The 24,530-nt window shown below is 52.1% G+C and overlaps 1 protein-coding gene across 8 annotated transcripts in view; it reads right to left on the bottom strand.

Annotated features, from left to right (window-relative positions):
* Nucleotides 1–24,530, bottom strand: part of VPS13D (vacuolar protein sorting 13 homolog D) — a 229,060-nt gene that overhangs the window by 4,708 nt on the left and 199,822 nt on the right. For all 8 annotated transcript variants that reach the window (XM_053920028.1, XM_071220837.1, XM_053920032.1 and 5 more), the window contains one exon: nt 8,089–8,220. In XM_053920028.1, coding sequence (XP_053776003.1) covers nt 8,089–8,220 — 132 coding nt within the window. The remainder of the gene's footprint in view (nt 1–8,088; nt 8,221–24,530) is intronic.

Here is a 24,530-nt window from a genome sequence, read left to right as displayed (position 1 = left end):
TTTCAGGGGGTGTGAGCGAGGCTTAGAGTCGACCATGACAATGCTCTGTTGGACAGCACAGAGGGAGAAAGACGATGTTTTTAAATGTTGGCTGAGGCAGCTGAGAAAGTTCTCCTTGAACACAGGGGAGCCCAACCCCAGCGGCTGGGGGACATGGGCTGGGAGTGGGCGACGGAAGGAGAGGAAGCGGAGCCAGCAGGCCACCACAGGGCACGACTGAGGTCCTCATTTGCACACCGATATCTACTTCCTTCCTGTCTCAGCTCTGCAAGGCCACCCAGTCCCTCCTCAGCACCTCCAGTGACAGGGAACCACCGAGACCTCCGCTCCATCTTCAGAAAGCCCAACAGTGAGACGGTGCTTTTGCCAGGAAAGCCATAAGCCCGAGTTCCCTGACTTGCAGGCACTGCTCTGAGGGGCTTTAGGGCCCCTCAGAAAAACCCTCATTCCTCTTCCTCCATGGCGCTCCCAGACTTAAAGTGGAGATTTATGCAAATCAAACCTCTGGGCTCAGCTACTGAATGGAGAGCAGTGACCCTTGGTGAGCGCTGTGACAGCTCCAGGGCCTGGCTGCCTCCACCACATCTTGTGACAGCCTTCCACAATGGGGCGGCGATGCCTGCCGGGGCGGCGGAGGAGAACAGATGCCGGCAAGAATACTAAGAGCTGACCACAGGCTGGCTGTCAAGCTTCGGCCCCTGGGCCTTGACGTCCTGAGAGAATTTGCAAACTGCAGTGGCTCAGAGCCCCGCCCCCAGCCGCATCGCCCCTCCCCTCCCCCCAGCTGCTGGAGGACCAGGGTCCCAGGACGGCTTCGCTGCATGGCAGGGAGCTTTCCTCAGTCCCAAGCACGTGCCAGTCACTTCCTCTCGGGGCTCACAGAGCCCACAAAGCCCCCAGCGCCCCCCTGCATTCAGAACACACAGCATCTCTCAACCCACCTACATCCTCCTGGACAGCTTCAGCCCCTCAGTGAAGCTTCTCAGTTTCCCCACAAAACGCCCCAACCCCACCCAACTTTGAACACTAACTGCTTTCCTTCCAAAGCATCGCCAGACATGCATCTGTCCCCTTCATGTCTCCTGGATTGGACTCTCAGCTCTGACCAAGCAGATGGAACAGTGGGTTCTGCATCCTTGCGCCCCGCCCCCTCCCTGAGCATCACCACCGAGTCTGCGGCCGAGTCCTCCCTCAGCAAGCATTGGCCTGCCCCCAGTCACCACTGTAATCACGGCCTCACATGACAAAAAGCTGGAGCTTATTGTTCTATTCTAGCCAGTGGGCAATGCCAAGAATGTAGACTTGTACAGTCTCGACACCCAAATCAGAAGAGCCCGGCAGCTTCTGGTGTTCAGGCCACTCGGCACGGACTTTCCCACATCCTGGCCTGGGACTGTGCAGAACCTGAAACTGCTGGTCCAGTGGGGAGAAGAGGGACAGGGAGGGACACAGAGGGAGAGAGAGGTAAACAAAGCTTCCCAACAGAGAAGAAGCCCTGCAGGGCCAATAGAACTTGCTGGGAAACTAGGTGGGAACTGAAGAGCAGCCTACGGTTTCTGAGCACCGGTGGGCCCGGCAGGGGGCTGCTCAGGCTGATGGGCTCTCAGAGGCGACCCAGAGTTGGCAGCTGCAGCTGGGGTGAGAGCAGGAGTGCGCATGACAAGTGCAACCGAGATTATCTCCATTGCTCTGGTCCAGCACAGGACAGGGCCCTTCTGTCCCTTCACCCTTGCCCCCTCTGTCACCCCACTGGGCACCCCTGGGGATGACAGTTACAAAGAGCCTTGAAAAGGGTCGAGGCCTTTCTTCCGTCCAGGCAGCTGCTCTCACACCCAGGCCAGGTGGCTGATATTATGAGTGCACTTTCCACTGGAACTTTCATAGGCTTTAAAATAAACTCCTTTTCAAGATGCCACAGATGGCGCAAGTCCTCGCTGAGGCCAGAACCCCTTGGGGAGGGAGGGTGGCTCTGAGCTGGGAGGCTGTGCTGGGTGGCACTGCCCACAGTGTGGACTCGAGGCCAGGTGGGCAGGGAAGCCCCCAGGCTGCGGGCCCTGGCTGGGCCCACTGCTTTCTCACAGTTCAGGTTCTCATCTGATGGAGATGATACTACCTGCTGGCTCTCGCCACCAAGTTAGTGACGTCAAAAGAATTCAAGGTCACCCGGAACTGGGAGGGGAGAGGAGCGGTAAATGGGCACAGATCTCTGCTCTGAGGCCAAAGCCACTGCAGACAACATTTTCCTGACTTTTACACGGAATGTTCTAATGTCTCTTCAGATCAAAAGTAGGTCTGAGCCAAGAAAAGTAGGTCTGAGCCAAGGGTACACGCAAGAGGAGGAGAAAGGGAGAGAGTGAGGCCAAGCAGGCAGCTGGAGCACCAGGGTCCCAGACCGTGGGCTGAGCAGGAACCCAGAGACCGACCTTGCAAACAGCTCTGTCTTCATTTTCGTCTTGCCGCCTCCTCAGCAGCCCACGACCAATGGCGAGATGGGCATGCACGCACACAGGTATTCACACACACACATGCTCTTTTAAATTATGGAATCTGGAAACCACATCAAAGTATAATTGGAACTGAGCACGGGATGAGGGGTTCCCTCTTGTAATGGAGACCAACTCCTAACTCGTCACTGCGAGAGGGACCAAACGCCGGGGCGGGAGAGATGCCGGGCCCAGCACTGCTCCGCTCCAGCCCCTCTGCCGGCAGCCTTCTTCTTCCTTTCAACTCCGCAGCCATGAAGCCACAAAGCCATGGCATCGCCCCCTTTCCTGGCCGTCCACCTGCAGGAGGCTTGCCCCCACAGGCCTCCATGGACCGCACTGGAGAGGCTCAGGGTCCCACCAATGGCCACTGAGTCCAGACACTCTTCATCCCCCGTGTAACCGCGCTCTACTCAGGCTGCTCCTGGCCCAGGAAGGAGTGATGGCTGGAAAACCTTGTGGGCTGACATGGAGGAAGAAAGGTCTCAGGTCTCAGGCTGATCCTGAGTACAGGCTGCTTTCTCGGACTGATTAGGAATTCTGAGGGAGGGGAGTAAAAGCCTGTGGCCACAAACAAACCTCCAGATCAACTCTATCCCTCAAATACGAGAACGAGAGGGGCCACCCAGGGTTCTGCGGACACACTGTAGTTTGCTGTAAGCACTGTAATTAATTCTGTAAAAAACAGGACTTTAAGCGTTGGTTAGAAGTTTTCCTTTTAACTCTCCTTTAAGGAGAGAACGAGGACACGGTGGCCCTGGGATCAACGTCAGAAATGCTCTCCAGAGAGACAGGGCAGGGTGCGAGGCCCACGCCATGCTCTGAGTGCGTGCACAGGCCATTATGGACGGGGGTAAACCCAGCAAGGCCCGCGGTCGCTACCACCACCCCAAGCCACGGCCACCACTCGGCTTCCTCAGCAACACCAGTGTGGCATCCACGGCAGCTTCGGGCTCTCGCTCTGCAGGGGGGATGATGCCCCCTCCACGCCCCGCGGCCCACATGACCTTCTCTCTGCTCTCCTCGGCCCTGCAGGACCAGGTCACTCGCCCGCAGCCTTCCCCAGCTTTCCAGGCATAACTCAGTCCCTGCCCCCAGCAGCCCATCCCCCAGGGCTTGCACGTCTCTCTTAAAAGCAGCCATGTGTTACAGAGAGTTGGTAATACTGTCCGTTCCCCTGCCAGACTGCAAACTTGTCGAGGAAACAGCACATTTCCCACGGGTCCTGGCACACAGTAGGAGTCAGTGAATTTATGTGTTAGGTAGCCCAGAAAACGACGATGCAATTACATCGTAAGGTCCAATGGAGTTTAGCCGAGCACGTGTAACTTGGGGCGCTGGATGTATTTCACCCTGTGGTAGGGCCGAAGAATTCTCTCAGAACACCTGGTTGTAAGTATTCCAGATTTAGCAAGCCATTAACTTCGATCAGAATAGCTGGAAAACCCACCAAATGAAAGTTTTATTTCAGTGGCTTATCAGAGATTGTCCAGTTCCCTAGGTGTCAATGGCTATTGATAGATCACAATACTTTCTGGTTTAGGAAAGGAAGCCAATGAATTCTACCCCATTGCTCAAAAACACCTGTCTTTTGTTTTTGCTTTTAGACGGTACATATTACTTCTCTAAGATTTATATTTACAATTACATGCTACTAGAATCAACACTATAACCTGTGCTCAAAAAATATTTCTGATTTCTTTCTATCTGCAACTTCTCAAGGACAGACAAGATACAAAACACCATGAACACTATGTTTACAAAGAGCGCAAGAAAGAAGAATTTTACTCTTGATTTTATCTCTTTCTGTATCCTTTGAATTTGCTAAGCATGCAGAAGTTTATTTCATCAAAAAGAGAAAGGACTTATCTGGTTGGTGGGTTCATAGGCTATTTTTGTTTTCCTTTTTATAATTTTTCTGTATTTTATTTTTGGAGAGAGGGGAAGGTAGGAAGAAAGAGAGAAACACTGATGTGAGAGAGAAACATTGATTGGTCGCCTCTCATATGTGCCCCAAACAGGGACCAAACCCACAACTCAGGCATGTGCCCTGACCGGGAATGGAACCGGCAACCTTTCACTTTTCGAGACAATGCCCAACCCACCGAGCCACACCACTCAGGGCTACTTTTTCTGTATTAAGAAAATCTCATAAATGTCATTTTGTAAAACTATATTTTGAAAATACAATCCAATTGTCAACATTCAGAAAACAGGATGCCAGAGCAACTTCTCAGGTCCTGTGGGAGGCTCACGGGCACCTTTTTTGAAAAGGTAAGAACCATTCTAATGCTTGCGATGCCAGGATGTAACTGTCTGTGACGAAGGGCTAGAAATGAAATAGGCACCTCCTCCTCCCTTCCTTTCTCCCCCACCCTCTCTCTTTCTTCCTTTCAATGAGAATGAGGTTCCTGGCTACGGATAGACACTAGCTATAAAGAAAAATTAATTTAATCAGATAGGGTGAATTTTACTTTGACATCAACTTAAGTCAGGTTCCTATTTCAAAACCAAAATTGAGAAAAATGGGAAGCAATGGTAATTGTGCAACATACCAGAGAGATATTTGATTCATTTGAAACTAAAGCCTTTTCAGCTGGCCGGACCTTAATGCATATGTCAGTAAATATCTTTTTAATACTAATTAATTAAATAAAATGAAAAAATTAAATGAAACTTGATCTGGGAGCACAGAGTTGAAGTAACCATGGTGCTGGGACTTTGCAGGGTTTTCACTACATCGGGAAGTAATTACACAATATTTTCCACAAGTGAAACAGTGAATCTAACTGGAAAAAAATGTGGAAACATTTAGTTAGAACAGTAGAGCAAGGTATTAAAGACCCATTTAAGGGGTTAACTCTGAAGGAAAATATGCAAATAATTAGGTCTGTAAACATGTTTTTAATTACAATTCTAGGATAAAAGTCAGGGGTATAATTTGGCCCTCGTGTGCTTTTCCTGAAAACCATTTTGCTGCAAAGTGATGATTCTAATATTCATGTCACCATGGGGACCCAGCCTGACAACTGGGGGACCCATCAGAGGAACACTGGCCGATTCCCCGATGACTTCTCCCTTGTACACCGAAGAGGGCTGTGGTCACCTGTCTCCTTCCACATTCGCTGGTGAGATCTACCCCACACAGGGGTGGGGACCCATGGCTTTCATCTTTAGAATGAAAATCGACTCATGCCAGTATCTTTTCCCCGTTCACATGAATTTCAAGAGTTTCAGGAAATCTACTCCCCTGACCTCCCGTGGACCCCCGTCTTCTGCTTTCTTTAGCTGTGTTCCGAGTGTGCGTCCCACTAGGGGCAATCCAGCATTAGCTGTGCCACACGCTTTCTCCCTGTGTTGTTGGCACATGTCATTCTACTGACAATGCCTTTCGTGAGTCAAATAACTTTCTCAGGTGGAAATTAAAAGCACAATGTACAGTAACATATAATCTCAACCTCTGACCACCCCCCATGGAAAAGTGAATGCATATCCATAACTGCAGCTATCCTGCTATCACTCGAGGACAGATATTTCCAGAGTGCCTACTATGTGCCAGGCACCGTTCTGGGTGCTGAGGCCTCTTCTGTGAAGAGAACGGACAAAACCCCCAGCTCTTACGGGGTTGCCAGTCTGGCGGACTCAGCCCTGTGCCCTGCCACACCTGAGGGATGACTCTGGGCCTCCCATCCCAAGGCCGAAAGTTCCACCAGCCAGGGGTATAAAGGGCAGTCATGGCACCCAGTCCTCACCCCGAGGAAGCAGGAGGGCACAGTTCTCCCTGGCATGAAGCCTCACTGGGATCTGGGGTACAGGAATGAGGACCGGAGCCGAGGCCAGACTAAGAGAACAGAAGGTACTGATGACGCATGCTATGGACTGAATTGTGTCCCCTCTTCAGTCCCCACGTTGGAGCCTTCACCGCAGTGTGACTGTTTAAAGCATGGATGCAGCCCAGCTGGTGTGCCTCAGTGGACTGAGTACCGCCCTGCAAACCAAAGGGCTGCTGGTTCGATTCCCAGTCAGGGCACGTGCCTGGGTTGCAGGCCAGGTCCCCAATAGGCAGCATATGAGAGGCAACCACACACTGATGTTTCCCTCTCTCTTTCTCGCTCTCTTCCTCTCTAAAAATAAATAAAATCTTAAAAAAAAAAATAAAGTGTGGGAGTAATTAAGGTTAAACAAGATCAGAAGGGTGAGCCCTGATCCGGTAAGTGTCCTTACGACAGACACCAGAGGGGATCTTTCTCTCGCTGTGCCATGTGAGGACACAGTGAGAAGGCGGCCATCTGCAAGGCAGGAGGAGATCCTTCACCAGGAACTGGACGGGGCCTCACCTGGACCTTGAACTTCCCAACCTCCCAAACTACAAGAAAACAAATCTACACGCTGACTATATTGGAGAGTTAGACTAATCTGTAACTTCCTGAAAGATGGAAACGCGAACATTACTGACTGGAGAGGGGATGACAGGCTGGAAGATGTCTGGATACGTGTTCTAGAGCTTTGATCTCAAACGGTCCTAGTGAAAGCGCATCTCGGCAACTTGGATCCACACCGTACGTCGCGTTAAGTGTGAGGCTCACATTAAAGGCAATGAAAATGGACGCTGTTTAAGCCCCGTGGTCTCGGGGTTTTGTTATGGTGGCTGAGACACTGTGATGAGTCCCCACTGCCAGGAGGCCTTCCCCAAGCCTTGCAGGGGACTTGGGTCACACACAACACATCCAGAGGCGACAAGTAGGTTCTGAACTCCACTTCTGATGTCCCCGCTCAGGCACCGCTCCAGCAACACGAGATGGGGCCAGCGTGCTCGGTCTCTACCAATGGCGCCGATGGCCGCCTGAGAGTCAGCCTCTGCTTCACACACTTCCCCACCCACCCACGGCCGCGGCCCTCGGAAAACTCCCTAGCTTGCTTTATCTTAAAGGCGATGCATAAGCATTAAAAGAAATTAAACTAGCATTTTGCTACTCATCAGGTATAACTAACTGCTTTCTCTGGGCTGGTGGTTCTGACATCTGTTTAGGTTAGAGAGCATTTTACATGAAACTGTGTCTGCAAAGCATCATAAATAGTGATACACTGAACTCCATTATGTGACCTGGGGATAACGTCACTAGTTTCAAATACTGTAAGATCCCAAGAATATAAGGCTCCGCATTCAAAGAGTAACAAAACAATTATAGGGAAACTACTCCCAAATTTTTCAGCTACTACTTGTTATTGGTTTATCCGTTTTGTTTCACTAGCTTTCAGCAACAAACAATAGAACATTAAAGTTTAAGACAATTTTATGGGCGAAAAAGCCCCTTAAAATTGAGAGCATTTTATTATCATCTCTTTTTGCTCTAACTAGAAAGAAACTGACATTTTCTAGAAATAAAACATTAAGGTCTCCCTCTGAACCCAGTTTGAGAACCACTGCTTGGAGTGGAAGGCTGTTTTCAAGCAGCTCTACTGCACCTACAGAACACCGGGAACCAAGGAGTCATCGGCTCCCAGGTCCAAGACTCCTGATGACACTCGGACCAGGTAAGACCTTCCCAGACCCAGAGACAGAAGAGACAGCTCGGTGGGCCCACGTGGCTGGTTCCCCACTCACAACTCGTCCTGTATGTTGTCCGTCAGTTTGAACAGCTGCTCCTGCCCTTCCGCCTGGCTCTCCGAATAGCGGGGCAGCAGCCCCTGGGGCCCCATGCAGCAGCGCGGTTTCCGCGCCCTCTGCGCTTGAGTCCTAGAAGGGTACGTGGACAAAAAGCAAAGAGGTTAGGTGTTAGATTAAAGTGATTTCCCCACCTCATCTAAGACAAAAGCACTACTTCCTGCAAGCCCACTCTAAACTGGGCGAGCAGAACGAAAGCACAGGATTAGCTGTGGACGCGCGGTAAGACCAGGGTAAACACACCGGTTTTGAATTAGAACCTCGCCTTTGCCATTTCTGGGATGGGGACGAGCCAGTTAACCTCTCCAACCCCCGGTTCCTGTAAAACGGGATGCTGACACCTATCTCGTAGAGCTGCTCTGAAGGTCAAATAACATAGCGCCCGCCCAGCCTGTGCTTGACAGATGTGGCTGTCCACCAGGGGCCAGCATGCCTGTCGTGGGTGCCCTTAGTGGGCTTCCCGTTGGCCAACCCCACTTTCCCAGGCATGTCTTTGGGAGAGGCATCTCTGCACTTGCAAGGGGTTGGGAAGGAGAGTGAGGGGCCCTGGGCATTTAGAAGGTGCACACGCAGCTTCTGGATGTCCTCTAAGATGAGCTCGGCTGCCTGGGCACAGGGTGAGGGCACGGGAAACTCATGACCCCTGGGAAGAAAGGACCCCTGGACAGGGCCCAGGCCGCAGCCTGCTTTCTGCAGTGGCTCTAACTCGTGCCACTCAGCTGCCAGCTGCCCAGAGGAATCTGCTTTGCTACAGCTTTCGGGGTAGGCTGCTGTTGTCTTTGTCCACAGACCGCATGCGGGATAATTGATAAGTGCTTTTTGGTGTTTTCCTAGAAACAGGAGTCCGTATTTGTCTTGGAAAGGCTGTACATATTTCAGATGACTGATAAGAGTGTGCCGGGTCTGTCCTCGGCCTTGTACTTGCTGTACTTTTCATTATTTGTTCCTGGATTCCACTGAAGCAAAACACCCCTCGCTAGACACATCCGGAAGAGGGGGACGGGCTCACGCACTGAATCAGCGCTCACAGCTAGGCCCTAACCGTACTGTGGGGACTTGCTCGCAAGGGCGACAAGTGATGGGGGGACAATCAGGGTGATGACACGGGCAGAAAGTCAGCAAGTTGCCACAGGATGCACAGTGGGTTACCTGCAAAACTAGGACAATGGCAGACTCCTGGACCCTGGCCAGCACTCTGCTCACCAGGCCGGGATGTCGGAAGCCCCACACCTGGGTGACGTTTGCTATGTGCCGGAAAGCCAGAAATCCGGGGATAATTTTTTGACAGTTCAGTCATCAGAGTGCCCTGAGTACTACTAATTGTGCTCTTCAAGGGTGACGTTAGGAGACAGTAAGGGAGTCTCCACAAGCTGCACTCAAGGGTGAAAAATAATTCTACTTGCTTCATATACCCACGCACTCCCACCAGGCAGAGCCTCAGTTCCCTCTTTGCCAAGACCTAGGTGCCCCATTGGCTGCAGAGGTTAGGGTGGGCAGCAGTGTAGGGGCTCCAGTGGAGAGGCGGAGCTGCCGGGATGACACCAGCCAGCCGGGGCAAGGACGGAAACCAGGGCGGCAGCGCAGTGGGCTTTCCAGGCAGCAGAGCCCTGTCCTGTCCCCCTGCCTAGTGAAATGTCCACCACCATTCCACACATGGCCTGGGGCAGCCTAGTCAAGGGTCTTTTCCCCGAGGCAGTCCTACCATCTTGCCCCCTGGAAGCTCCTGGGAGAGGGCTGGCCTATCGTGGCAGAAGCCCAAAGGCCCCTCCAAGAGGGATGTGACGGGGCCTGTTCCTCACCGCTTTTCAACACCCTCCCCGATCTACTGGGAGGTCCGTAGGCTAAGTTTCCATACATATCTCCAATCCGACTATTCCTCCATGTCTGCCATCACTAACACGTGGTCTCTGGGTTTGGAAAGGGTTATTACAAGAACCTTGTAACTTATTCTTCTATTTCCACCCTGTCCATTCTCCACATAGTAATGTGAATGACCCTTTCAAATCACCACCAAGATCAGGTCGGTCATGTGATCAAAACACATTTGCTTCGCATCTCGGCTCCCCATCGGGAACGTAAGCGCCATGGGAAAAGGGATTTTGTTTCGTTCCCTGCCATCCTGAAAACAAGAACCAAGCATGATTCACAGTAGAGAAGCGATACACACCAGATGAATGAACGAATGAGTGCACTCGCAGGTGGGGGCAGGTATAAGGGCCATTGTGACTACGGAGCTAAAAGCAGGGAACTGCGGTGGAGAGCTCGCAGACGACAGTCTGAGTTCTGACAGTCAGCAAAGGCGAGGCAAAATGGGAGCCAACCTCCTGACAGAAGGGTCGGGGTGTGTCTGCCCAGTTCACTGACCAAGCAAAGGAAGGGGCCCGAAGGCAACCTCCTGGAATGCCGCCTGGGCTGGCCCACGCATTTCCCTCAGAAGAACCTGTCTTCCCATCAACACTGCAAGCGGGAGAAACACGCTACCGAGGAGGGGAGCACTTAGGACAAACAAGCACCACGCGTCTCTGACGGGGTCCCGAGACGCCAGAGCAGCCGAGGAAAGGCGGCCTGTTTCTGGATCAGAGCCCTTGGAGATCACCCCTTGCCCCGACGACGGGAGAGCTGGGAAGGTGAGTGAGTGTGCTCCACATCATCACCTTACCAAACAGCTTTCTGCTGCCGTCAGTGACTGCTTGACTCAGTGACCTGCCCCAGGGCCCCAGCCCCAATTTCGCTGACCCAATCTCACCACCGTTCCCAATATGTCATCTTCTGACTTGCGGATGGCGAACCTGCCCAAACACAAGGAGCACAAAAGCGGAGCGGCTCCCGGGGGTCTACACTGCCTGCCTGTTGTTGCTGCTTTTCTCCCCAGTTTTCCCAGCCGAGGTGGACTGTCTTCCCATGTCTAGGACCCTCACTCTGATCCACCAAAAAGCAAGGGGAGGCTGGGAAGAGCGCTCAGACGGTGCTGATGGAGGGGCGCGCTGCGGCATTCCAGGCCCATTTTTCATGGCGTAGAAGAGAGAGCGCAAGTTCACTTCTGTCACTAGCGGAAACGCAGCCTTCTCTCGTAGCTTTATAAATAGCGGGGCTACTTCTAGAAGGGGTGACTCAGAGACGCTCTTACTAGAAGCAGGAAGCTAGATTAAAGGAGTTCTTCCCACAATCTCCCCTCTTACCTCATCCCTGTCAGTGCCTCAAAAACTACTTTCTTCTCCGAAACTCAACTAGAATTTTCACTCCTGAGGTAGAAGCTGGGAGGTTGGTGCTTAAAATCACTGTGTGAATAAATTTGGTCCCAAACATAGTCAAAGAATTATAAGTAAACCCCAAAAAGCTAGTGTTTTCAAACCTTGCAAGCCAGCAAAGAGTTGAAAGCGCTCCTCTTGAGGGCAGGTCACTGCATGGCGGGGCTGTTTCCCGCACACGCGGGAAGGCACAGTGCAGTCACACAGCCCTTGGAAATGGTGGGGCTGCGTGGAGCAGAGGCGTACCGGGTTCACGCGCTGGCTCAGGAATATCGCAAGTCCCTCCACGAGTGACTCGTCTTAGGTCACTTTCATGTATGCTCCTGGGAACCTATCAGCACCCGGAGGGAACGGACTTTCCTTCTTTCTTTTTTTACTCATCATTGCCCTCAGCTCAAGGCCCACTTTCATCACTGGGCTTTTCTCTGTTCATTTTAAATGATGTCATAAACATCTGTGAAACCACAATCCCCCGCACGAAAACTCCATTGTTGGCCATCACTGAGTCTGTCTTTGTGGCCTTCTGCTGTCCCCTCACTGCACCCGGCCCTCCTCTGTCTGAGACGGCCACTGTTCCGAAGCCTGCAGTTATCACTCCCTCGCTTTTCTTCTTCAGGTGGACTGATCACATTTCAAAGTATGCTCCAGTAATGGTCTTGTTATAGTCTTTGGTTTCAGTTGTTTTGAGCTTTTGAAAAAGGATATCACTGCTTTTTTATGTTTGGGACTTATTTCTGCCTCCCTGAAGTCAAATTGCTACAATTCAGTCGTTCTTCTGTGCGCAGCTGTACCGTCCACGGGTTGTGCCTACTCGTTCCTATTCCGCTGCACAGACATACCACCGTCCGTCCATCTTCCTGCCGGGAGCCCAGGCGCTGTTGACAGGCTCCGCTATTACCCGCAGTGCCGCACTGAGCACTCCCGCACGTGCTCCTGGGGAACACAGGCTGGAGTTTCTTTGGGTACACGTCTAAGAGGGATTTGCCAGACCACAGGGCATGAACGTTCACCCAGCAGAATTCAAATTGTTTTCAAAGTGGCTGAACAAATTTGCACTCCACCCACAATGCATTTAGGAGAGCCTAGTAACGTCTCTTCCAGCTACTTGGTACCCTCGAAGACAGCACAGCGCTGGGTGACACATAGCCAATGGCCATGTGTGACTGCTGAGCCCCTGAAATGCAGCCAGTGTGACTCAGAAACTGAATTTTTATAATTTAAATTGATGTAAATTGCTTATCACACAGCATTGGCCTCGACTCAAATGTTTGCTGCTAGACTCGGTACAAAAATGGCAACTTGCCGTCTTCTCATTCCCACCCTCTCTTTCAGCCTAAGGGGTAACAGTGTCCAACAAAAAGGCAGAGTAGCTTCGGCGCCTGCCCGTGGGAACCAGAGCAGAAAGTTCAACTGCCAAGCCACGCAGGCCGACCACTGATGGACCTTCCTGGGCCCAGCCTCTGGCCTCCCCTGCCTGCCTGGCTCCCACTCACCTGCCCATCCTCGCTGACGGTGCCTCCTACCGACTAACACTCGGCACGAAAGGCAGTTTACGGCCTGAGTCTCTCCAGTGCGTGTGCAGCAACTCTGCCTCCGCAAACCCTGCTTCAGCCAAGGGTCTGCGGCGCATTTAATTGCTGCCAGCTGGGGGCTGTTCGGCCATTTGAAGCCCTCAGCTGCTGCGGTTTATAAATTTCACAGTGTATAGAAAGAAGCAGGCCTTCCAGTCAACCAGCTAATCCAAAATGTCAGCGCCGAACCAGCGTGAGCTTTGAACTCCGTGAACACGTCAGGGAGTGGGCTGTGCAGCACGGACGACTCTCCCCCGGGAAAGGGCTGCTGATACAGTGGCTGATCCACTGCAGATACCCACCCGAGAGAGATCAATTCCGGAGCCTGCAGCTGGCCACTGCAATCAGACACGCACGGGAGGCCCCCCAACCAAAGGCCGGCGCAGCGGAAGCAAGCCCCGTCCCTTCTCTAAGCAGCAACAAATCCAAACAAGGTGACACGGGGAGATCTAACCAGTTCCGCTCGGTTGATCGTGCCTTTCGGCCCGAGGGTCAACAGTTGGCCAGCCGTCATTTGTTCTCCGCGCACCCGATGAGTAACCACGTCACAGTCGTATTAGTTGAAGACAGATGTTGTACACACATACACCTACCCCTGCGCAGCGTTTATTAGTCGGCTTGAGAAATCTGTCGTGGCCAATGTCTGTCAACCAAGGGAGCTTCAAAAACAATCAGTAGGCGAGAAGAAGTGTGTGTGTCAAACAGGCGACTTCCTAACGTAACAGAATGTTTATTCAACTGATGACGGCCACCGTCCTTAGGGACTCTGTGTGCTGACCCCAACAAAATGATGGATTGTGCCTGCATTTATTTCATGTGTGTGCCCTTGGCTTTTGTTTTAATTAAATGTCTTTCTGATACACACTGCGCTCCACTGGGCACAGACAGGCACACAGAGAACAGAAGGTCAGCCCACACCACCTCTTCAAGTCCTGTTGGTCGGTAACAGCTAAAGATACCGAGGTTCTCAGCTGAGTGGCTCAGTCAAGCACCTGTCAGCTCTCTGAAAGGAACTCACCAGTCTGCCTAAATGGCACTCTGCGCTGGAGCATCAGAGCTGGTCCAACTCCCGCTGGCAGCCCCGGCAGGACAGTGTCACAAGTTCCAGAGGCCTGCGAGCCATGGGCTCCACCTGCTCCCCGCCCTGTGGCCTGCCACTCCCCGCTGCGCCCACTCCCGAAGACTTCACAGGAAGGCATCCCTTCCGCACACGCGGATCCACTCCTCTCAGCGTGGGCTGGACTCAGAGGGACTCGACGAGAGAGTGAAACCTCCTGAGTTTGGCTCAGTTGACATCGGAGATTCTTTCCCACAGTTCCATGGAAACAGAAACCCACATCCTAGAACCTCTCTAGAGACAGTGTTTAACACAGTTTTCACAATGACCATGGAGCTCTCACTGCGGAAAATCTGGAACCAAGACAATGTGGATTGTGAGCCCATGCAATTTAGGTCGGGTGGGAAAGGACCCTATGGCAGTAGAGCCTGGCCCCGAACGGAACTACTGAGGACCCAAACCAAGAGAGCCAGGAAAGTGGGCCTGCTCAAAGGCTTGGGATGGCCTGCGCCTGCCACGGCCCTGTCCCCACCCCGTTTCAGGAACCTTTCCTGAGCTATCCCATGGGCAGGCCAGAGCTAGGCCTTCAGGGACGACGTTTGCAGGGACCTCACCGGAGTGTCCCAGAGGAGATAAAGAGAAAGAGGCCACAACAGCTGAGAAGACAGGCTCTGGAGCCAGGCTGCCTGGCATTGAACCCCAGCTTCCCTGTTCACAAACTGGGACCTAGGGCAAGTTATGCCACCTCTCAGAGCCTTGGTCCCCTCATCTATAAAAGGGGGACAATACTGGGGTTGTTGTGAGGAGTGACCCAATACATGTATAGTGCTTATAACAGTACTTGGTACATACGGGCACTCAGTAAAATGCCACCTCTAGTGATGACGCACCTCTGCAGAGGGTGCCATGGGTGCACAAGAGGGGCCCTAACCTAGCTCAGGCAGCTGAAGGCCAAGGTGGGCCAGGGTCTAACACCCAACCTAGTTTTCTTGTGAGGGAAGGAGCTTCAAACTGAAACACTCCCCTCTCCCTTTGCTTTCTTGTTAACAGCACTCCAGTTGCCCCGCCCTGGCGTTCTGAAGTCATCTGCGAGACAGCGCACAGAACCCCGCACTGCGGGGCTGCACCGGGAAATGTGGGGAAGACCCTGACTCGGGAAATTGTCGGAAATTCTACTGCTGTCGCTGTTAGGTTTTTGATGTCCTGCGGTGGGGGAAGACATTTCCTGGACTGGGTTTGTCCCATCAGTGGGATTCACACCTGACTTGTTCATAAGGGTCAAGGCTTCCTATAACCCAACACATGTTTTGGGGACCCCACAACATTGCAACTGTGACAGTGGGTAGCACTAATGCCAACAGATATGACTACCGGGGTTTAAAATCTGAGAAGAAAACTCCGAAGGCTCTTCCCTCGCCACCTAACTGCCTTGGGGTGAGACTACCTGTTCGTGGGGCGGGGGGGCAGCAAAGCATACAAGCTTCATCAGGAATTCCACCCAGTGGACAACGTTACGGTGAGAATACAGCCTCATAGCGCTGGATTTCCAAAATGCCCAACCTCTGCGTGCACTCTGGGGTGGCTTTGCTTCTTACAAGAATAGTAGATAACTTACAAGGTTGCTGCAACTTTCAACACTGTCACAAAAACAAGGTATTTTACAAATGCCAGCAAGCTCCCCTGTGTCCCAAGTACCACATTCTGAATCAGACTAAGGAGGGCCTCCTTACAGGAACCCCTTAACCAGGGTCAAGTTCCCTGCTAAACTGTCACCATTAACGCCAATCCCAGGATATTTCACCTGGGCCAAAACACACAATTTCTGGCAAACTTGATTTTGTGGCTATTAAGTACAAAATTCTAATGATAACAAGCTGACTAAATAAACCAGGTATTTTCAGACTGATTTCTAATAAATGATTACATAATTTTAAAAAAAAATCATTCTATTTTCTACCTTCCCCCCAAAGTTGACCTCTTTTAAGAGACAGACGAAAGTCAGGAGCGTGGAGGCCCTGGAGACAGGCTGAAGTCCCGGCCAGGCAGTCCCGAGCCAAGTGAGCGCGAGGCTTCCTTCCCGGAAACAAGACAAGGCTACTTCTCGGCTGATGATGTTGAGACGATACATGAAGAGTGGCCAGCACAGCGTACATAGTAGGCACGCATAAAAGCTGTCTCCCTCTCACCTACCCTTATTCAGAATTACTGGGTGTCAAGTCAATTTAAAACACCAAAATGCGGAACTAGGATGTAAGCAGTCTGACAGCACGCTACGGGAAGCCTGATGTGCTGAATCACGCGAGAACGGCTCGTCAGGAGCACATCGGATGTTCGGGCACTCGGAGGAACCAGCGCCTCAGTGCTCTTCATGTGGCCTACCCCAGCCGCACCCCATCTGCTTGAAGAACTGTCTGTAAAGAGCTAGAGCCAACCGACCCAGCAGCTCAGGGATGATACCAAGCGTCAAATTTGTGGAATGGGAATTGACAGGGTTTTAGGCTATCGCCATTCACAAAATTCACCCTAACAGAGGTTTTCAGTGGCAGAGCACTTTCTCCAGGTGGAGTTTGGAAGATAACCTGAGTCCACGCAGCCCGAGAGTGGAGCTGCCCTGACCGAAGAGGGGCTGGGGCGTGTCTGTCCTTAGCACCCCAGCCAGCCCCGCCCCCGGCACAGCCTGCGAACTAGGGCACAGCCTGCGCACTCAGCCACAGGGAGAGCCTCCCTCAGGACCAAAGCCAAGCAGGTATGGGGGTGCTGCAGCTCCCGAGGTGCCAGCTCTGTGACTTGTTCGCTTTTTCAAGACCGCCCGTTCATTCGGGCCAGACGTTTTACACAACCTTTTCCTATCAAACAACTGAGATGAAAAAGAAGGCAGTTCAAAAATGGACAAGGGCACTGAAAACCAACTGTCACGAGAGTGGAAGTGCACACGGCTGCCACACTCACAGGGACACCCAGGATCGGTTTCAGGCCCCAAGGCTGGACTTTAGGTGGCAGAGGGGGAATTGAGACCCTGAGAGGAGGGCTGCAGAGCCAGCCAGTGACTCACCCTCTTTCCAGCCACCAACCTCCCCCAGGGAGCAGGCGCATGATCTGAACCCAGCCACAGCCCACAAAGTTTGCTAGGAGTTGAATGGAAGCTACGTGAAGCCAGAGCTGCTTGTCCCTCCTCTGCGTTGTTGGGCCCCCACACTCAGAACAGTGCTGGGTGCACAGTGGGTGCGCACAGACCAGTGGCCACAACCCTGTGTTACAACTGGTGGCTTCAGAGGCTGCCGCTTCTGCAGCCCAGAGAGTGGAGAGGGCCATCGATCTTGGGGCTCCTCCTCTGAGACAGGCTGGGCGTGGGTAAGGACCCAGGGACAGAAGAATGCTGGTCATTCCATCAAGGAAGGACACTGGAGAGTTACTGACCTGGGTCATGTTTCCCCAGGAGGCAACTGGCTAGCAGTCTGATGGCCTCAGGGGGAACATGCCCCAACGGCACTTCCCAGGGCAGGAAAGAGCAGCGGGGTCTGGAACTCCGGAAACCGCCCAGGGCTCTGGCTCCCTACGGATGATCCAATCCAGTCTCGACACTCAGCCCTTAAGCAGCTTGGAACCTTCTGGCCAAGGTGATGGATTCTCTGCACTAGCTCAGACTCCAAGAACTTCTTCAAAGGATTTTTACTGTATGGCTTTCATTAGTTTAACCCCGACTTTTAGGTTCTTTTGACCTAGAAACACAAAGAAATCGACCAACCACCTACTCCTCATCTTCCTTTGACCAGCTGGTGCTTTTTTATTCTTTGTCTTCAAACTTAACCTACGGCCAAGCTTTCTTAAGATGCCAAGACCACTGTGACTCAAACCTGCCCCTCTACAAACAAGAGATGGCACCTTCTCTTTGAACTTGGTCAGATTGGCTCTGGCCCATCATACCAAAGCCCTCAAAAGTATCTTGAATTTTTCAGGCAACAGAAAAGATTTCTCTTTGTTTTGGCTCTTGCCACAGTGCCTGGGTGTAAAGCCACAGCAAGAACAAGGCAAGGAGCACGTCATGGGGCTCGGGTTCAGTGGCGCCCTTGCTCTCTGGACGGCAAGGAAGCAGGGCGCAAGCTGGCAGCTGTGACACCCTTTGGTGCCTCTGCACAGGGTACATCTCTGCCCGGTCACAGAAGACTATTGTTTATGTAGTGATAAGGTCAGGCTGCCTTATAATTAAGTGCCGCCGGTGTGAACACGGACAGGACCGATCGCCACAGTCCATCAAGCCTTGGCAAACTGGTTTGTTTGGTCTGGAGAGCAAACAACATTCCACACTCCTGGATTTTTTTCTCCCAGATCCCCTGCGGCCCCATCACCCCCAAACCTTTTTAAAAAATTACAATCTGTTCTGCTGTCTTGAGTTACGTTCTGTAAATAATAAGCAACACTGATGAAATGCAAAAAGCTGAAAATTCGCAAAGCAGAAAGATCTGCAGTGTGTCCCACATCTGTGTCACATTAAATACGCGCTCAGCAGATCTGCTGACTCCTGTCTAATCAGCACACACGGCTGACGTGGGCCAGAAGGGCTCTCGAGCTACAGGCCGCAGCAGGGCCACCCGAGGCAGGCAAGGAGGGGCAGGAGCTGCACCCCGAGGTGCAGACGCAGGGCCCACAACACAGAGACGCGGGAGCCAGCCACTTGGCCCCGGTACACGGGCATCGCAGACTGGCGGGCCACTGCGGTGGTGGGGTCGCAGGGGGGCTACGGCTCCAAACCCTCCTTCCCCATCCTCAGAGCTGCTGAAGCTGGGCCCGTGGCGGTTAAACTAAATAACATGTTGTAATGACAAAATGTCTCATTTGAAGGAGTTGGCTGCCTATACATTAAAATGCCTACAAAATAAAAATAGAACAGGAGGAAACCAATTAGAGTCCATTTGGCAAAATGCTCAGAGGCTACTAGAGACGTTAGTTGCTATGCCAGGCAAAATTTGATCCCATCTTTACTCCTTCCAAGCATTTTACACGCATATGCACACACGCACGTGTGCACGCACACATGTGCAGGCACTCAGGCTCCCATTTAAGAAAAATTGGCAGAGCCTAAGAGAGAAACTGGCATGCTTTAAACTTGTGGCATTGTGCTAAGTCCCCGAATGATTAGAAGGCTCCGTGTTGGAAAAAACCAGATTCAGGCTCAACAAAGAGTCTTTAAGCAGAGGATCACGTCAGCCTCCAAGGACACTCTCAGGAAAACTTAGTGCACCGCTGCCTCAACCGGCTCCCCCAGATCCGTGTTTTCCCACTAACGAACGGTAGGTGAGAAGACACCCGGACGAAGACTGGTGCACCGCCAGGGTCCACGCTGGGTCTCTGCAGCTGAGTTTACGGAGCTGACTCTGCCCCGGACACTCAAGTCTTCAGAGCGCTCTTACAAGGAAGTGTCTTATTAGTGCTCCACTCCATGGAGGAGGAAACTGTGCCTGAGAGGGACTAAGACGTTTGTCCAAGGCCATTCGGCTGGTTAAGTGGCAAAGACAAAACTGGCCTTGGGTTTCTCTGATTCTCTTGGCCTCAGTAAACTCATCATCCCCAGCATGACTGCTGGTGGAACTCTGATGCACACTCTGCACCCACCGGAACGCATCAAAAGCATTCTGGAGACCCTGCAGGGCTACCAAAGGAGGCAGTGACCTGACCTCAAGAAGCTTCCAATTCACTTGAGAAGATAAGACCGACATTATTGAAATGGCTGTGGAAGAAACCCAGACCATGACCCACTGACGGAAGGGCGAAGGAGGTCTGGCCCCCATGCTAAACAGGGCAGGACGGGCTTTCTGGGAAGGCCTGGCTTCACATAGCGCCCTGCCTGAACCTTGTAGAGCAAGATTTTTATTACTAAAACAATGCATAGCATCAGTCCTAGCCTGTCAAGTTTTCACAGAAAGTAGTGTTAAAGAAATACTAAGAATTAGACAAGAGCAAGAGCAAGGTGAAAGCCAGTTCACAGACCACATCACAGACCCCTAGAAACATCTGACGGAAGCCCCGGTCTCAACGCACAAGCGACCGATGAGGAGCCGCGAGCCGCGGCAGCTTTCCTCTGATTCGGCCACGAAGCAAATGTCAGCCTCCACCAGAGAAATTCGCCAAGTAACTAATGTGCATTTCATTCACACCTGGAGAAAAGGTATGTGTACATTACATGCTAACATGCACGAGAAGTGGATAAAAATGACAACTATAGGAAACGTAGGACCAAGGCGGGATGAGAATAAGCAAAAACACACCAAAGAAGAAGACAAATTCTGACCTCAAGGGGCTTTAAGGATTGGAGTGAACGATACGCAAAGATAATTCACAAAAGAAGAAACCCAAATGCCAACCGCAGTATGAAAAGGTGATCCGACACTCCTAACTACCAAAGAAACCCGAGCAGCAAGGCGGTCGTTCCTCCCTCGGATCGGCAGAGACGTAAGGGAGCAGCGATGCCTTGCTCGCGGTGCGGTGCCCACTTCCCCAAATGCCTGGCTGGACTGTGAGGGAAGAGCCAGAAGTGATGGAGAACGGGCCCTCTCCAGCCCTGTGGGTGGAAGTACAAACAGTTTCAACTTCCTAGAAGAAAGTTTGTAATGTGTTTCAAAATAGAAAATGTATATACCCTTAAACCCAGCAATCTTATTTTTAGAAATTTACTCTAAAGTGGTAATTATATACATATGGAAAGATAGAAGTAGACGATGTTTATGATAGCAAAATATTGGAAACATCCATCAATAAATAACTAATTAAGTATATTGTTGTATATATGCAATGAAATAGTACATAAATGTTAAAAATGGTGACTTACTTTTGGAATGGAAAGATGTTGCAGAGCCACCGTTGAGTGAAAAAAGGCTAGACATTGACGTCTGTGCTCCTATTCCTGCAAAATCGTAGAGCTGCATTCGTGTGTGTGTGTGTGTGTGTGTGTGTGTATACCTGTGTCCATAACCTGGCAGGGTCGGAATCATTAGCCTTTCAGTGATTAGTAACAGCCAGTGGGATCGAGTTCTTATTTCCTTTTTAAACATGGGAGTAACGGTGCCCATCTCGTCAGTTTGCTGTGAGAATTAGAGAGACAATCAGTGCGAGGTCCCTGGAATAGTCCATGCACTCCAACATTCCTATGCTGTTTAACGTTTCAGAACGGTTTACAAGTGTGCCCATCTTCAAGCTCAAACACCACACATCTACTTTGTAAAAAGACGACTCAGGGAGCACCAGGCACAAACGCCAAAATGTCCCAAGCTTGAAGGAGTACAGAGTCCTGCCGTCACCCACCATCCACAGCACGGGCTGGGGGCAAACTAGGAGACTGAGCCAGAACGGCCCGGCGCCGTGGGCAGGGCTCTCTTCTGGGTTAAGAGGCAGTCCTAGTGGGCTTTGCTCAAGAGGACGGGGCCGTGAAGTGATCATTAGTATGGATGTTACTTCTCCCCAGACAGGGAGGCCGGCCCTGTGTTGCACTGGGTGGTGGCGGCGGCCACGGATGTTGCCTTGTTAACCTGAGGGGCTCTGCAGGAGGCCCCCTTCCCAGACCATCTGGCTGCCTTGTCTCGCTTTTCGACCCCAAGCAGCAGGAGAGAGGGCTCTCTTGCCAGCAGTCGCGGACCAGCTCAGAGCAGTGTGTCCTGCTTGGTGAGTGGGAGAGGCTGGCAGGGCCACAGTGGACCCAGGTGCTCAGCGCACTTTCCCTGCAGAGCCCCCGAGCCCCGACACAGACTACAGAAGGGGCACTCCAAGGATGGGTGAGAGCAAGAGTGCTCTGCTCCCGGCTTGCCCGAAACTCCCTTCCTGCTAACACTGGCAGCGAGAACATCTGGAGCTGGTTTTGAGGCTCTCCAGCTGCAGAGCCGCTAGAGTGAAGTTCGTGTTCCACTGGAAACTGCATTTCAGGGGCTTATAGACTGTCCTTTCTGATTCTCCTCAGGGTGAAGTACAACCTAGAAGACAAGCTGGTTCAGAGACCAAATCAGCTTTGCTTTGAAATGTTCTCTTCCCTACCCCCTCTGACAGCAGAATTAATGGTCCAGGTGGTGAGAAATCAAAAAATGAAAGAGAAGGACTTGAGGTCATCTCAGGTGCATTTCTGTGCCTTCAGAAAAGTCAGACGCACCCCCTGGGTCCGAGCTGACACCACACCTTCAGAGCACGTGTCCCCCTCAGCAACAAGCACCAAGGAGACTGAATCCATTTAAATCATTGGATTGGGGCTTGCCTCTATAGGACTATAAAAAATGTGGATTCAAAATGTACTTGAACTTGTTGAGAGCCAAGGAAGCAGTGAGGAAAGATGCTGGAGCCTTTCAGACAGAGGCGGCAGCACAGAAAGTCCCCCAGAAGCTGGTGCCAGCTGCTGCTCATGCCCCACCATGTGCTTTTTGGGTGCTGGAACCCAGGCTTGCGAGCACACGGCCCTGGTGAGCAGCGGGTGCCAGCCCTTCCCCCGGGCCCACTGTGCCTCTGGAAAAGGGAGGTGTACCGGGAGTCTGTCCAGTTCAGAGGCAACAGCACCTCTCCCTACCATGTTAACAGTGAACACGAAACCTCTACTGTAGCCTCTCCCGCCAGCTGAGAGTTTGTTCTGCCCCTGGACCGGGGGGCAGAGGCAGTTAAGGAGGGCAAGCATGTGGCTTTTCAGAGACTGACTTCCTTGGGGTGGAGAGAGGCAGGCAGGCCCGGGAAGCCACTGATGCTGAGGGTGAGTCACACATGGCCAGCGACGGCTCTTCAGGACTCCCTCTCCAAAGACTCACTGACGCAAGAAGCTGGGCCCAGATTTCCTTCCGCATGTTACATAAAACACTGGAACTTTCTAGTCTTTCCGTCTTAAGACTTTTGCAGACCAGAATCTCTATAAGCCCCAGTTAGTGGATCATCTGGCTACCTCGTGGCATCTTCACTGTCAAATGGAACACAAACAACTCAAAGGAGCAGCGTTGTTTCTTCCTGCAACTCAGCCACTCCCTTAGCACTTCTCTCTTCGCATCCCCACAAACCGGCCACAGCACAGCTGCCTGATGCCAGCTGAGCTCCAATACTGACCAAGAGAACCCCAAACAGGTGCTCCACTGAAAGTCACCCGAGGTCTGGGAACCTTTGGGTTTAGCAGCCATTTCATGGAGTCCCCCAGCCGGGGGGGACTCACAGAGCCCATTCCTGGGCTCCTTACGCACGCTGCCGCAGGAAGCACGATTCAGCGGAACCCCACCATCTCGGAGCTGGCCAGCACCTTCAATCCCTTCTCCTCCCAGGAGCTTTTTTCCAGGCCCCAACACACCAAGATCAACAGATGTCATCCTCTGCCACCAAAAGAAGGGAAGCACATGGACATTCTCCTTCCGAGGTTTCCTGTACTGGATACCAGCCTGCGTTCCCAGATGACCAGCTGGATGGCAGAGCAAAGACAAGTTGGAGCCAGGACATGTGACCACTGTTTTGTGGCAAATCCTGAACCTGGAAGGCCGCAGAAGTTCATCATGCGGGAGGAGCCACAGAGGGGCAGGGAACAGTGATGATGGGCAGAAGAGAGGACCGGGGACAGCACCACTCCTGGACACACAGCCAGGACCCGGTTCTTGGTTAAGCTGGTAGAAGGGGGGAGCAAGTAACATGCAGCTGTCATGCTGTGAGGTTCCAAGTTTGTAGGACCTTCCCCTCCAAAGTGCATTAGCACCTTTTCCCAGACCTTCTGGGTCATAGGCAGATATCCAGTTCCTACCCTCTGCACCCAAGAATTAAAGAAGTGGATCTGAGACCTGGTAAGAAACCTCCGATTTAAATCACGGGATATTCTGATGGGGGAGACCACAGGTGGCCCAGAAGGAGCACAGAAGTTAGGACTGTGCCCTGTGCAACCAGACTGCCAGGTTCAAATTCTGGTTCCTTCTCTCACGACCTCTGAGGTCTCAGACAAGTTATGTAACTTCTCTGTGCCTCAACTTCCCCATCTATAAAATGGGGAAAATACAGCTGTCACCTCACTGGGCCCTTATGGGGATTAAGTAGTAATTTGTTTAAAATGCTTAAAACCGTGAGTAGCATGAGTAAGCATTACGTCCCAGAGCATCGTCATCCAGGGCTTGGGATCTGCCTGAAATGGGAACGATGGCAACCCAGGTCTTGCTGGACGGCATGGACAAAGGACAGGCAGGTCTCCAGTCTTACCAAAGGATCAGACTGGCTGGCGGACAGAACCACCCACCCCCTAACCCACTTTTGTCCCTTTACTCAATGCGGTGTGACTGCGATGACCCAGGCCTCCCCAGGCCTTGCTGTGACCATGTGCCCCTTCCCCATGCCCTCCCTGGTGAGAGGGTCTAGGCCACACAGGGTGGCCTGCCCCTGACACCAGCGTGCCGGGCTAACAGGCCATTGGGTGGGACAGCCCTCCACCCACTCAGTTCTAGCCCTTAGGCTCGGCTGTGGAAAGCTAGCAAGGGAGGCTATTACCCGCCTTCCAGGAGGCTGGGCAGCAGGGACGGACAGAGT

Source organism: Desmodus rotundus, chromosome 3 (assembly GCF_022682495.2).
Source record: "Desmodus rotundus isolate HL8 chromosome 3, HLdesRot8A.1, whole genome shotgun sequence".
Classification (NCBI taxonomy): Eukaryota; Metazoa; Chordata; class Mammalia; order Chiroptera; family Phyllostomidae; genus Desmodus; species Desmodus rotundus.
This window is presented reverse-complemented; position numbering and strand designations above follow the sequence as displayed.